We start from the raw sequence: 16,239 nt of genomic DNA on the forward strand, positions 1-16,239 counted from the left end.
TGTTCACTATTGTGTCCTCAACATTTAGCATGTGCTCCTGAGGGCCACTTTGTGTAATATTCTCAGTTAATACAGGAAGAGGCTTAAAGAGTACATTGGATTTTCCTGTTCACATCATGAAGAGCATGACCAATACCAGCCTCTGTCTTCTGGAGCCCTATCTGAGGCTTTTCCACTTTCTTCTGCCCTATCAATCATTATTTCTTGGGGGAACACCCAAAAAATTGTCATGTGAACACAGAATCTGAGAGACTATTAGGGTCTGTAGAGACTGCTAATGTCCCCTGCTAACCATTCCTTTCCTCAGTCACATAGTATTGCTTTTTTTTTTTTTTTTATTTTTTTGAGATGGAGTCTCACTCGGCCACCCAGGCTGGGGTGCAGTGGTGTGACCTCGAGTCACTGCAACCTCCGCCTCCCAGGTTCAAGTGATTCTCCTGCCTCAGCCTCTCGAGTAGCTGGGATTACAGGCAACTGCCACCATGCCCGGCTAATTTTTGTATTTTTAGTAGAGACAGGGGTTTCACCATGTTGGCCAGGCTGGTCTGGAACTCCTGACCTCAGGTGATCCACCCGCCTTGACCTCCCAAAGTGCTGGGATTACAGGTGTGAGCCACTGCGCCTGGCCTGTCACATAGTATTTCTGAGAGTTACAAATCATGAAAAGGATCCTATTTACCCCAACCCCTGCCTTGATGTTTATGACATCTTGTGATTAGGCACTAGACAATGGTAGGTGAGCAGATACGATGTAACTGACTTTTGGATTAATGGAAGAAGTGTGGTCTCCCTCTCTCCTCCTCTTCTTCATCCCAGGCTGGAATGTTGATGTCGCTGGAAGCCTGCAGAATCACAAGATGAGGGCACCTTTCTAGGGATTAGGGAGCAGCAACATGGAAGGGCTCCTGGTGTCTGATGCCTGGAACCTCCAGCCCAGCCCAGGTCTAGTAAACTTTGTTACAGAAGTCATTGTTACTACGGGACTTTTTTAGAGCAGCCACACTTATACTCTGACCAATAAGGAAAAAGTTTTTGCTTTTTCAATTTCATTCCATTTTCAGGGAATTTTTGATGAATATGGAAGATTATTTCATAAAAGTGACACTACAGAAAGTGCAAACAGGAAGAAAAGTAACTGATGGAGATGTGATGAAAAAAATGGTTTAATAACATTTAGACAGAGAAAACCCCAGGAATAAAGGGAGGTTTGAGGGATCATCTCATTGGCCCTGGATATTTTTTCCCCACCCTTTTCCATTCTGTTTGACATCCCAAGAGGGATGCTTACCTCATCAGTGGGTTTCTTTTCCTTCTGGTTTCTGGTTGAATTGAGCCACTGGGAGATCCCAGCAGGAGGAGAGTGATTTTGGATTTTCACTTCCTGGCTGTCTGCCTATGTGGCTGTGTGTTGGTGATGCAGGGCTCCTCCACCTGTCTGGTTGTCCTCTCCCGCCCCTACAGCTAGCTACAGGTAAAGCTATGATTTCAATGATAACTCCTCCTTCCCTGTCCCTTTAAACCTAGGAGAGGAAGCAGTGCTCCACTATTGCTGCTCAGGGTGCTGCCCTAGGCATTGTCTCTTTCCTTTAACTCTGCCCATCTTAGTAAATAGTTCCCTCATGAAACACTCCTCAATTATTTCAGTTAGGACCATTTGTTTCTTCCTGGACCTTTCCAAATATACAAAGGAGAATAACTTTGAAAAGCAAGTAATGCAATAAAACCTGGGTGTACAGCAGTTCAGCTCTGGGAAGCAATGCCTGTATGTTATCCTACTCCTTAAATGAATGTAAGAGGCAGCTTCTTTCCATGAAAGCAGATTTGAATGGTTGGAATAAAGGGAGTGATACAGGGAGATGGATCCGAAGAGAGAAAGGTCCACTTGACTCCATTTGGAACTGCCATAGTTTAGGCTGCCAGTACTCAGTCTCCAGAAGGAGGCCTCATGTCTCCTGCCTTTTCTTGAGGGAGGCACCATCACCCACTGCATGTAGCACTCCAAGGTATAGGCACAGGGATATAAAACTAGAGCAAAAGTTATAACTGGAAATCAGACAGTTTTTGATATATACACTTACCTTTCCTCCATTCTTTTATCCAGAGGTGGAGAGTTGTCTGGTGCTGAATGGGGACAGCCTTTCTTGGATTGGGTGATGCCTGAGGATTTTTCTTGTTTTTCCTTTTTCTTTCATGAAATTATTATTATTTAAATAGTTTTGGGGGAACAGGTGGTATTTGATTACATGAGTAGGTTCTTTGTTGGTGTTTCTGAGATTTTGGTGCACCCATCACCCGAGCAGTGTACACTGTATCCAATGTGTAGTCTTTTATCCCTCACTTCCCTCCCGCCCTTCCCCCCAGTCCCCAAAGTCCATTATATCATTCTCATGCCTTTGCACCCTCATAGCTTAGCTCCCACTTAAGAGTGAGAACATACAATATTTGGTTTTTCATTCCTGAGTTACTTCACTTAGGATAATGGTCTCCAACTCCAACCAGGTTGCTGTGAATGCCGTTATGTTGTTTCTTTTTCTTCATCCACTCATTGGTTGATGAGCATTTAGGCTGGTTCCATATTTTTGCAATTGCAAATTGTGCTGCTGTAAACATGTGTTTACGGCTGTGCTTGGTGGCTCATGCTTGTAATCCCAGCACCTTGGGAACCCGAGGCAGGTGGATCACCTGAGGTCAGGAGTTCAAGACCAGCCCAACCAATATGGTGAAACCCTGTCTCTACTAAGAATACAAAAATTAGCCGGGCATGGTGGTGGTGTGCACCTATAATCCCAGCTACTCAGGAGACTGAGACAGGAGAATTGCTGGAACCCGGGAGGCGGAGGTTGCAGTGAGCCAAGATCACACCACTGCACTCCAGCCTGGGCAATAGAGTACGATTCCATCACAAAACAAAACACAAAACAAAACAAAACAAAACAAAAACACTATGTGTTTACAGTGTCTTTTTAATATGACTTCTTTTCTACCTGAGGATTTTTCTATGTTCTCTAATTGTGAAGATGCCTACAGGAGCAGAAGTGAAAGTTGACTAAACCAGGCTTATCAAGTTGCTGGACATCTTGTGATTTCCTGCACAAGAACTACAGAAAAATTAGAGACCAGAGGCATTTGAGGCAGGATTTCTCACTGAGATGTTTCTTAGCCTCTACCCCATTTCCACTAACACATTAGCCTCTCTCATCCCATCCTTTCTGGTTCACCTCCCTGTAAGTAATTGCTGTTCTGGACCCTTAATTGCCAACTGCAAGCCTAGGTAGTACCATCAAGCAATGAGAGCTTGCATTGTGGAGCTTTATAGCTAAAGAATAAAGTGGATCATAGGGTCATTCAATACTTACAATGGCCTGATACTACTTTTCTTGGTATGTTTTCTTTCTTTCTTTTTTTTTTTTTTTTTTTGTGATTCCAAAATAGAGATTTATTTATTAAGGATTATTTAGTTTCTGCATAAAAATCTCCAATTGTTCCTCATTGGGTTTTTTCTTTTAAAACACACATCAACTCTTTTGGGGTTTCTTTGTTTGCCCCAGCACTTTAGAAAATACAGCTCTTGTTAGCGCCAGGAAGAACAGTTAAGGTTAAGGCAGTGAGGCGTTTTCTTGGATCTTAGCAGCTGAAGGGTTCATCTCTCCCTGTCAAGAGAATACACACAGTAGGTAGTTTCTTAGGTTGGAAAATGTGTCCCTGAAGGAAATAATTCTGCAGAAGAATGCAAACAGAGTCTTCTATGGTCAATTGTTTGTGCCCTATAGCTTTGAAAGAAACGTCTCTTGGTCATCAAGGGCTTGCTGGTTGGTTTCAGCTGTAAAACAACAACAACAACAACAACAACAACAAAAACAACCAGAAAAAAGAAAACGAACAAAAAAACCTGTCTAGTGAGACAGAAAGAGCAGGGTTTATAATAGTGCTGTGAGGCTGGGCTGTGCAAACTGCATGAGAATACACACCAGCGAGAATACACACCAGTTTGCTTTTTTAAAAAATCCCACATAGGGTTCCTGCATAATTTCAAATCAAACTCTTTATAGTCCTTAAAATAACCAAAATAGCAATACAGTGAGAGTCTCATAAGGTCACCTGCTTTTTTTTTTTTTTTTTTTTTGAGACAGAGTTTCACTCTTGTTGCCCAGGCTGGAATGCAGTGGCGCGATCTCAGCTACTGCTACCTCCACCTCCCGGGTTGTAGTGATTCTCCTGCCGCAGCCTCCCAAGAAGATGGGATTACAGGCATGCGCTACCATGCCTGGCTAATTTTATATTTTTAGTAGAGACAGGGTTTCACCATGTTGGTCAGGCTGATCTCAAACCCTCACCTCAAGTGATCCACCTGCCTCTTTTTTTTTTTTTTTGAGATGGATTTTCGCTCTTGTTGCCCAGGCTGGAGTGCAATGGTGCGATCTCAGCTCACTGCAACCTCCACCTCCTGGGTTCAAGCGATTCTCCTGCCTCAGCCTCCTGAGTAGCTGGAACTACAGGCACGTGCCACCACCCCTGGCTAATTTTTTATATTTTTAGTAGAGATGGGGTTTCACCATGTTGGCCAGGCTGGTCTCAAACTCCTGACCTCAAGTGATCCGCCCGTCTTGGCCTCCCAAAGTGCTGGGATTACAGGCGTGAGCCACGGCGCCCAGCCATCATGTGCTTATTTTTAAAGCGAGGTGGATGACACCATTCACCCAGAGCCATGTTCCTCGTTGGTGACAAAACAAAACCAAAAAACCCTAGGACTTGACACATTGGAAGTGTTAATCGATTTTTACCACACTGAAATGAAGGTATAAAGTCAGTCTGTGCTGTCGTGAAATTCCAAGGAGATTTGGAAGTAAGATCATTATTTACTGGTCCTTTAGAATAGACAAAAAAAAAAAAAGACTTAAAAAACAAGGGCTGTCCCCTGCAGACTCTGGCAGGACCCTGGGCAGGACCCTGGGGGACGCAGACCAGGGGCAGCTCACCGACTTGATTCACAGTGATTCTGGTTTGCCGTTTCTCCGTGTGGCCACGAGTCGGGTGCGTGTCCAGCGGTGGGCATGCTTACACCTTGTAGTTAAGCTCAGCGTTCATCTGGGTGTATGTCTCGTAGATGACATCGATGGTCGCCGTGTAGTTGACTAGGAAGAGGGGGATCTTCTCCAGGCACTCCTCCTCCGTCACATTCTGCCCCTTGGAGAGCGCTTTCAGGAAGTCGGACTTACAGGAGGCCGCGTACAGTGCTGCCTGGAAGATCTTCTGCACGGTCCAGCCGTGGTACTTCTTGAGGGCCATTTCGTAGGCCTTGGTGGCGTTGACGCGGATGAGGTTGGGGTGGTTCTCATCCCGCTCCTCGTCGCAGATGCTCTGGAGGAAGACCTGGATGAAGCGGAGGCCTCTTTTCAGCCACATCAGCGCCAGTGTGGCCCCTACTTTGGGCCGCTCTGCTCCATACATTTCTTTCTCCACCTCCAGGATGTTCTGCAGGGTCCGGAACTTGGCTGGGTTGGTGTCGTACACAGCTTTGATTTTCGTGATGTTGCCTCTTATGTCTGCCTTGATGGGAGTAAACACTGGGGACCCAAGGCAATCGAAGAAGGGCGGCAGGTGGGACACCGCCTTGAGGAAGGGCCCGGTCTTGATCTGCTTGTCTGCCGGCAGCGGCTTCAGCAGGTGTTCGGCCAGCAGCGCCATTTCGGGGTCGAGGCCCGTGGTGATGCCCCAGCCGGCACCGCGGGCGTCCACACCGCACCCCCCGCCCGCCGCCGTCAGCGCCGGGGCCGTCACAGCCCTTTTTTTGGTACGTTTTCATGATCACAGTGATAATGCATCTATGTGTGTATTTTAATTCCAAATGACAACGTAGTACATACAAAGTGAAAGAGTCCCTAAATCTGTTCTCCAGAGGCTTCACTTTGCTACACTTTTTATTCTTACTTTTTAAAATTATGAGCTCTGAATAGTAAACGTATTTCTATTTTTAATTTATCAGTATTAAGGAGTGGCTTAATGGACATCCCTTATAAAATGTAAAGAGTTCAGCACATATAATATATCCTTATTCTTCCTCCCTCTACTTCATGAAATTTGTTATTTATTTTCATTTGGTATGAATATTAAAAAATTAAAGGCTTATCTTCTATCACTGCCCTTCTTGTGTCTCATGCTGTAGCCAAATTAAGCTACTTGTCATTTAAAAAATAATGTCTTTGAATTAGAACCTATTTAAAATATTCAGAAATATTCTTCAATGCTGAGCATATATTTTAAAAAGACCTTGTTATGGGCTGAATTTTGTCCCTCTAATATTCATATGTTGAAATACTTAGCCCCAGTATCTCAAAATATGAGTATTTTGGGGAAGGAGGTCTTCAGAGAGCTAGTTAAGTTAAAATGAGTTCATTAGAGTGAGCCTTAATCCAACATGACTGATGTCCCTATGAGAAGAAGAGATTAGGACACAAACATACAGAGGGAAGACCCTGTGAAGACACAGGGAGAAAAAGACCCCATCTACAAGAACAGGAGAGAGGTCTCAGAAGAAACCATGATGATACAGCAGTATACATCTCTTAGAAAGCTAAAGTAAAAAAATACTCATAGTTTCAAATATTGGCAAGGATTTAGAGAAAGTGGATCTTCTATACATTGCCAGTGGAGAAGTAAAATGGTACAGTACTCTAGAAAACTGTTTTAATTTTCTTAAAAAGTTAAATATACACTTACCATATCACTCAACAATTTATCTTTGGAATGTATCCCAGAGAGTGGATAAGGATGTTCACTTAACAGTTTGTACACAAATGTTAATAGCAGCTTTATTTAATAGCTAAAATGGAAACAAAGCAAATGTATTTTCACCAAGAATAATGACACAACACTTACTGTATCCCTACAAGGAAATACTCCTCAGCAATTAAATTAAAAAAGTTTTTGGACAGTTCAAATTGTATGGATCTATCCTGTACAATGTGATGCTGAAGTACATAGACATTGTGGTATAAATTTAGCTAAATAACAAATATATTACCTCATATGGTATTTTTGTGGTAAGAACACTTACCCACTCTGCATTTTTCAGAACACAATATACTATCATCAGCTACAGTCACCATGCTGTATAATAGATCTCTTAAAATTGTTCCTCCAGGCCGGGCGTGGTGGCTCATCTGTAATCCCAGAACTTTGGGAGGCCGAGGTGGGTGATCACCTGAGGTCAGGAGTATGAGACCAGCCTAGCCAATGTGATGAACCCCATCTCCACTAAAAATACAAAAATTAGCTGGCTGTGGTGGTGGGTGCCTGTAATCCCAGCTACTCAGGAGGCTGAAGCAGGAGAATCACTTGAACCCAGGAGGCAGAGTTTGCAATGGGCCGAGATTGCACCACTGCACTCCAGCCTGGGTAATAGAGCAAGACTCTGTCTCAAAAAAAAAAAAAAACAGTATATTTTTTCAATATACTGATTTCATTTCCCTTGGATATCAACCCAGGATGTTCCTCCCATCTAAATGTAATTACATATCCTTTGACCAGTGTCTACTCATCTCCCCTTTCACCTAACCTACTTAGCCTATGGCAACCACCATTTTACTCTCAACTTCTGTGAGATCACCTCGTTTAGATTCTACATATGAGTGAGATCATGCACTATTTTTCTTCCTGTGCCTTGCATATTTCACTTAACAGAATGTCCTCTGGCTTATCCAAGTCACTAGAAATGACAGAATTTCATTCTTTTTTAGGCTAAATAGTATTCCATTGTGAATATGTACCACATTTTCTTCATCAGTTTATCTGTTGATGGACACTTAGGTTAATTCTGTATCTTGGCCATTGTGAATAGTGCTGCAAGAAACATGGGGATGCAGATATCTTTTCAATATACTGATTTCATTTCCCTTGGATATCAACCCAGGAGCAGGATTTCTGAATATATGGTAGTTCTATTTTTAATATTTTGAGGAACTTCCATACTGTTTTCCCTAATGGCTGTACTAAAATACATTCCCACCAACAGTGTATGAGGGTTCTCTTTTCTCCATATCCTCTACAATTCTTGTAATCTTTTGTATTTTTGATAGTAGCCATTCTAACTGGAGAAATGATATCTCATTGTGGTTTTGATTTGCATTTTCCTGATGATGAGTTACATTGCACATTTTTTCTTATATCTATTGGTCATTTTTGAGTCTTCTTTTCAGAAATATCTATTCAGTTCTTTTGCCCACTTTTTCACTGGTTCATTTGTTTTATTGCTATTGAATTGTTGGAGTCTCTTAAATATTTTGGATGCTAATCCTTTATCAGATGTATACTTTGTAAAATTAGTAGAAGGAAGGAAATAATAAAGATCAGAGCAGAAATAAGTGAAAAGAAGACTAGAAAAACAAAAGAAAAGATCAATGAAATGAAGAGTTGTTTGTTTTTAAAAGGTAAGCAGATTTTCTCCATTCAGTAATTCCAGAAATAAATAATTCATATGTTTAAAATTATGTACCACTTTGAATAGTGTGATGAAATCTCTTGTGGTCCTGCTTTGTCCTTCCTGGGATGTGATTCACCCCTTTGCCTAGCATATCCATGCTGTGTACCCTACCTACCCATTTGTTACTTAGTAGCCCTCTCAGTTGCTAGATCAGTTGTTGTGGTATCACAGTGCTTGTGTTCAAGTAAACTTTATTTTACTTATTAATGGCTCCAAAGCATTAGAAGTAGGGATGCTGGCAATTCAGATATGCCAAAGAGAAGTGGTAGAGTGCTCCCTCTAAGTGCAGGTGAAAGTTTACAACTTAATAAGGAAGAAAAAAAAATAGAATGTGGAGGCTGCTAAGGTCTACAGTAAAAACTAGTTGTATCATAAAGGAAGCAAAAAAAAAATCATGCTAGTTTTGCTGTTGCACCTCAAACTGCAAAAGCTATGGCTACATTACATGACAATTACTTAATTAAGATAGAAAAAGCATTACATTTGTGTGTTGAAGAGATGAACAGAAATGTGTTTTGGTTGCTGTCAATTGAAACACTTTTCATACAACCAGTGGGGGTCTTGGAATTTATCCCTTAAAGATAAGATGGAACTACTGTAAAAGGAAGGAAATAATAAAGGTTGGAAAAAAAACTAAAAAGCAAAGGGGCCAGGTGTGGTGGCTCACGCTTGTAATCCCAGCACTTTGGGAGGCCAAGATGGGAGGATCATGAGGTCAGGAGATCGAGACCATCCTGGCTAACATGGTGAAACCCCATCTCTACTAAAAATACAAAAAAAAAAAAAAAAAAAAAAGAAAAGAAAAATTAGCCGGGCATAGTGGCAGGCGCCTGTAGTCCCAGCTACTTGGGAGGCTGAGTCAGGAGAATGGCATGAATCTGGGAGGCAGAGCTTGCAGTGAGCTGAGATCATGCCACTGCACTCCAGCCTGGGTGACAGAGCGAGACTCCATCTCAAAAAAAAAAAAAAAAAAAAAAGCAAAGGTACAATAGAAAAATAACAATAATAATGAAATTTATATTTTTGAAAAGGTAATAAAATTGATAAATTCCTAGCAATACCAATGAAGAAAAATATAAATAGAGAAAACACAAAACTCACACTGGGAATCAAAGAGAGACTATCATGGTATGTACTACCAGTATTAAAAATACAGAAATAAAAAGCTCTTTTGAATGATTTTTTGTCAAAATTTGACAATTTAGAAGAAACAGAAGTACTCTTTTAAAAACGCACCTTCCCAAAATTGATCAAGAAGATACAGTAATTGCAAATAATCCTGTATCTACTAAGGAAATTGAATTTATAATTAAAAACTCTTCTACAAAGAAAGCTCCAGGCACACATGGCCACACTGGTGAATTCTATCACTTAATAATTAAAAAAATCAAGATCTAACCTTCAAGCTTCAGAAGTATAAAAAACATGAACAAATTAAGACCAAAATAAAAAGAAAGAAACAATAAAGAGCAGAAATCAGTGAAACAGAAAACAAACAATAGAGATAAAATCAAAGCTATGATAGTACCATGAAAAGATTAATGATATTCATAAATTTTTAGCAATACTGAACAATAAACGAAGAGAAAATAACATCATTATCAAGAATAAGAGTGGGAATATTGCTATAGTCTCTAAAGACGTTAAAAGGATAATAAAGAACTATCATGAACAAACTTATGTCAATAAATTCAAAACTTAGATGAAAGGGACACTTTTCTTGAAAGACATAACTCACCAAAACTGACATGAGAAGAAATAGAAAATGTGAATAGCTGTATGTCTGTGAAAGATTTATATATAAAGAGTTGTTGTTTTTTTTAATGAAGTCTTACTCTATCACCCAGGCTGGAGTGCTGCAACCTCCGCCTCCCAGGTTCAAATGATTCTCTTGCCTCAGCCTCCTGAGTAGCTGGGATTACAGGTGCACACCACCAAACCTGGCTAATTTTTGTATTTTTAGTGGAGACGGGGTTTCATCATGTTGGCCAGGCTGGTCTCGAACTCCTGACCTCAGGTGATCCGCCTGCCTTGGCCTCCCAAATTTCTGGGATTATAGGCATGAGCCACTGCACCTGGCCAAGATACTACATTTTTAATTAAAACTTTCCACACATGCACATGCAAAAATTTAGATCCAGAAGGCTTGGATAAATTCTGTTGATATTTAAAGAGAAAAATCATACCAAATTTATACAAATATTTTATCATAAATTTCAGAAGGAAAGAATATTCTCCAACTTATTTTATGAGACCATGTATATCTTTGATAGCGAAATCTGGAAAAGATATTACCAATAAGAAAACTACAGACCAAAATTCCTTATGAATATAGATGCAAAAATTCTTAACACAGTAGTAGCGGGTAGAATCCTGAAATATATCAAAAGGATAATACAGAATGGCTAGTGGGGTTTATCTCAGTAGTGCAATGTTTGTTTAACATTTGTAAATCAATCAATGAAATTTACCACATTAGCAGAGTAAAGGAGAAAAATTATGTGAATATCTCAATAAACAGAGAAAAAGGATTTGACAAATTTCAACACCCATGGAGAAATGATTGATGGTCAAAGAGTATAAAGCCTTAATTAAATGGGGGGAATAATTTTTTTCTTCGAGATATATTACACAGTGTGGTAAATATAGTAAATAATAATGTAGTACACATTTGAAAATAGCTGAGATTATACATTTTATTTTTTTACTTTGATAACTTTTTGGAGAACAGGTGGTGTTTGGTTACACGGATAAGTTGTTTAGTGGTCATTTCTGAGATTTTGATGTACCCATCACCAGAACAGTGTACACTGTATCCAATGTGTAGTCTTTTATCCCTCACCCACCTCCCACTCTTTTTCCTCCAGTCCCCAAAGTCCATTTATCATTCTTATGCCTTTGTGTCCTGAGAGCTTAGCTCCTACTTATAAGTAAGAACATCCAATGTTTGGTTTTCCATTCCTGAGTTACTTCACTTAGAGTAATGGTCTCCAACTCCATCCAGATTGCTGTGAATGCCATTTTTTTTTCCTTTTTATGGCTGAGTAGTAGTAGTAAGTACATATGCATGTATATATATGACATTTTCTTTATCCACCTATTAATTCATGGGCATTTGGGCTGGTTCCATATTTTTACAATTGCAAATTGTGCTGCTATAAACATGCATGTGTGAGTGTCTTTTTCATAAATGATTTCCTTTCCTCTGGGTAGATATCCAGTAGTGGAATTGTTGGAACAAATGGCAGATCTATTTTTAGTTAGTTAAGGAATCTCCACACTGTTTTCCATAGTGGTTTTACTAGTTTACATCCCCACCAGCAGTGTAAAAGTGTTCCCTTTTCATCACATCCATGCCAACATCTATTATTTTTTGATTTTTTAATTATGGCCATTCTTGCAGGAGTAAGGTGGTATTGTTTTGTGGTGTTGATTTGCAATTCCCTGATAATTAGTAATGTTGAGCATTTTTTCATATGTTTATTGGCCATTGGTATATCTTCTTTTAAGAATTGTCTAATCATGTCCTCAGCCCACTTTTCAAATGGATAATTTTTTTTTCTTGATGATTTGTTAGATTTCCTTGTAGATTCTGGATATTAGTCCTTTGTCAGATGCACCGTTTGTGAAGATTTTCTTCCACTCATGAGTTGTCTGTTTACTCTGCTGATTATTATTGTTATATTTTTTGCTGTGCAGAACTTTTTAATTAAATCCCATTGATTTATCTTTGTTTGTTTTTTTTTTACATTTACTTTTGGGTTCTTGGTCATGAAGTCTTTGCCTAAGCCAGTGTCTAGAAGGGTTTCTCTGATGTTATCTTCTAGAATTTTTATGGTTTCAGGTCTTAGATTTAAGTCTTTGATCCATCTTGAGTTGATTTTTGTATGAGGTGAGAGATGAGGATCCAGTTTCATTCTTCTACATATGGCTTGCTAATTATCCCAGTACCATTTGTTGAAAAGGATGTCCTTTCCCCACTTTATTTTTTTGTTTGCTTTGTTGAAGATCAGTTGGCTGTAAGTATTTGGGTTTATTTCTGGGTTCTCTATTCTGTTCCATTGGTCTATACGCCTATTTTTATACCAGTACCATGGGCTTTGGTGACTATAGCCTTATAGTTTGAAGTCGGGTAATGTGACGCCTCCAGATTTGTTCTTTTTGCTTAGTCTTGCTTTGGTTATGCAGGTTCTTTTTTGGTTCCATATGAATTTTAGGATTGTTTTTTCTAGTTCTGTGAAGAATGATGATGGTATCTTGATGGGAATTACGTTGAATTTGTAGATTGCTCTTGGAAGTGTGGTCATTTTCACAATATTGATTCTACCCATCCATGAGCATGGGATGTGTTTCCATTTGTCTGTGTCATCTATAATTTCTTTCAGCAGTGTTTTGCAGTTCTCTTTGCAGAGGTTTTTCACATCCTTGGTTAGATATGTTCCTAAGTATTTTATTTTATTTTTTTGCAGCTATTGTAAAAGGGGTTGAGTTCTTGATTTGATTCTCAGCTTGGTCACTTTTGGTGTATAGCAGTGCTACTGATTTGCGTACTTTGACTTTGTATCATGAAACTTTACTGAATTCATTTATCAGATCTAGAAGCTTTTGATTGAGTCTTCAGGGTTTTCTAGGTATACAATCATATCATTGGTGAACGATGGCAGTTTGTCTTCCTCTTTACTGATTTGAATGCCTTTTATTTATTTCTCTTGTCTAATTGCTCTTGCTAGGACTTCCAGTACTATGTTGAATAGAAGTGGTGTAAATGGGCATCCTTATCTTGTTTCAGTTCTCAGGTGGAATGCTTTCAACTTTTCCCCATTGAGTATAATGTTGGCTGTGTGGTTTGTCATAGATAGTTTTTATTATGTTAAGGTATGTCCCTTCTATGCTGAGTTTGCTGAGGCTTTTTATCATAAAGGGATGCTAGATTTTGTCAAATGCTTTTCTGTGTCTATTGAGATGATCATATGATTTTTGTTTTTAATTCTGTTTATGTGATTTATCACATTTATTTACTTGTGTATGTTAACCTATCCCTGTATCCCTGGTATGAAACCCATTTGATCATGCTGGATTATCTTTTCGATATGCTGTTGGATTTGGTTAGCTAGTATTTTGTTGAGGATTTCTGCATCTGTATTCATCAAGAATATTGGTCTGTAGTTTTCTTTTTTTGTTATGCTCTTTCTTGGTTTTGGTATTTGGGTGATACTGGCTTCATAGAATGATTTAGGGAGGATTCCCTCTTTCTCTATCTTTTGGAATAGTGTCAATAGGATTGGCACCAATTCTTCTTTGAATGTCTGATAGAATTCAGCTGTAAATCTGTCTGGTCCTAGACTTTTTTTGATTGCAATTTTCAAATTACCATTTCAATCTTGCTGCCTGTTACTAGTCTGTTCAGAGTTTCTATTTCTTCCTATTTTAATCTCCAGGAGTTTGTCCATCTCCTCTAGGTTTTCTAATTTGTGTGTGTAAAAGTGCTCATAGTAGCCTTGAATGATCTTTTGAATTTCTGTGGTATTGGTTGTAATATCTCATGTTTCATTTCTAATTGAGCTTATTTGGATCTTCTCTCTTCTTTTCTTGGTTAATCTCACTAATGGTCTATCAATTTTGTTTATGTTTTCAAAGAACCAGCTTTTTGTTACATTTATCTTTGTTTTTTTTTTGTTGTTGTTGGTGGTGGTGGTGGTGGTGTTTCAATTTCATTTAGTTCTGCTCTAATGTTTCTTTTTCTTTTTTTCTTCTGTGTGGTTTGGCTTTGGTTTGTTCTTGTTTCTCTAGTTCCTTGAGGTGTGATCTTAGGTTGTCTATTTGTGCTCTTTCAGACTTTTTGATGTAGGCATTTAATGCTGTGAACTTTCCTCTTAGCACCACTTTGCTTTATCCCAGAGGTGTTGATAGGTTATGTCACTATTATCACTCATTTCAAAGAATTTTTAAATTTCCTTCTTGATTTCATTGTTGACCCAAATATCATTCAGGAGTAGATTATTTAATTTCCTTATATTTTCATGGTTTTGAGGATTCCTTTTGGAGTTGATTTCCAATTTTATTCCACTGTGGTCTGAAAGGATACTTGATATAATTTCAATTTTCTTAAATTTATTGAGACTTGTTTCATGGCCTATCATATGGTCTATCTTGAAGAAAGTTCCATGTGCTGTTGAATAGAATGTATATTCTGTGGTTGTTGGATGGAATGTTCTGTAAATATCTGTTAAGTCCTTTTGTTGTAGGGTATAGTTTAAGTCCGTTGTTTCTTTGTTGACTTTCTGTCTTGATGACTTGTCTAGTGCTTTCAGTGGAGTATTGAAGTCCACTATTATTATTGTGTTGCCGTCTATCTCATTTCTTAGGTCTATTAGTAATTGTTTTATAAATTTAAGAGTGACAGTGTTAGGTATATATATACATATATATATATATTTAGGATTATGATATTTTCCTGTTGGACTCATCCTTTTATCATTATATAATGTCCCCCCTTTTTTTTCATTGTTGTTGCTTTAAAGTAGTTTGTTTTGTCTGATATAAGAATAGTTACTCCTGCTCACTTTTGGTATATATTTGCGTGGTATGTCTTTTACCAACCCTTTACCTTAAGTTTATGTGAGTCCTTATGTGTTAGGTGAATCTCTCGAAGACAGCAGATACTTGTTTGGTGAATTCTTATCCATTCTGACATTCTGTATCTTTTATGTGGAATATTTAGGCCATTTACATTCAATATTAGTATTGAGATGTGTGATACTATTCTATTCATCATGCTAGTTGTTGTGTTAATACATTGTTTTTTTTTCATTGTGTTATTGTTTTATAGGCCCTGTAAGATTTAGGCTTTAAGGAGGTTGTATTTTGATGTTGTATTTCCTGATTTAGAGCTCCTTTTAGCAGTTCTTGTAGTGCTGGCTTGGTAGTGGCAAATTCTCTCAGTATTTGTTTGTCTGAAAAAAACTATATCTTTCCGTCTATTTAACAGGGATCTTGCCACCATGACCAAATACATGGGGTGACACAAGGAATAAAACTCATGAATGAATTATTCACCATTCCCTAAAAAACTCTATGCTTTTATTAACAGTGCCACTGTAAATTATCTCTTCTCCCATTTCCATCTGTCCAGATCCTATTTATCTCTCCTTCCCCAATATAAAAATTGAGGTGATTGGCAGAATTTACGGAGGGTATTATAATAATAATAATGCTGGGTAAATTGTAGTCATCAGTTAAAATTCTACCTATTACACGAAGCCTTCCATGATTCACTCACTTCTACATACACACTCAGGAATGAGATCTGCTCTGTCTCTGCTCTCCTTCCCTGTGTTTGCATCCTGCAAAGTTTCAGAACAACTGGAACAATATGATGGGCATGAGCATTGAGATTTCTTCTTCTATACTCTGCTGTTGTTGTTAGATAACAGCAAACAAATGCCATCTATATCTATAGTCAGTATTGGTACATTGACAATAATGGTGCCCAACTGATACCACACCATCATACAGAACAAGCATCACAGCAGTCTCTTCAGATTCTAGGTCGCTGCCACATAGGTGAGAAGAACATATGCTTACTGTGATTATAGTCACTGTGTAGATACGTGAATTTCTTAGGCTGCCAGAATCACAACAGTAGTTATCTTCAGTCCATGGTTATGGTAAAGTCACACCTTACATACATATTCTGAAAAGAGATACCTGAGCACAAATGCACAAGTGGCACAGTTTCAGACTGGGGCAATCCCATAACC

At 38.8% G+C, this 16,239-nt stretch overlaps 1 protein-coding gene across 1 annotated transcript; it reads right to left on the reverse strand.

Annotated features, from left to right (window-relative positions):
* Nucleotides 1–3,218: 3,218 nt before the first annotated feature.
* On the reverse strand, nucleotides 3,219–5,741 carry LOC100450515 (glycolipid transfer protein). Its single transcript, XM_054525842.2, has 2 exons — nucleotides 4,977–5,741; nucleotides 3,219–3,650 (listed from the first exon to the last, which is right to left on the reverse strand). Exon 1 carries the CDS (start codon nucleotides 5,683–5,685, stop codon nucleotides 5,056–5,058), a length of 630 nt encoding a protein of 209 aa, XP_054381817.1. The 5' UTR covers nucleotides 5,686–5,741; the 3' UTR covers nucleotides 3,219–3,650; nucleotides 4,977–5,055.
* Between the last annotated feature and the right edge of the window lie 10,498 nt (nucleotides 5,742–16,239).

The sequence above is a fragment of the Pongo abelii genome, chromosome 9, assembly GCF_028885655.2.
Source record: "Pongo abelii isolate AG06213 chromosome 9, NHGRI_mPonAbe1-v2.0_pri, whole genome shotgun sequence".
Classification (NCBI taxonomy): Eukaryota; Metazoa; Chordata; class Mammalia; order Primates; family Hominidae; genus Pongo; species Pongo abelii.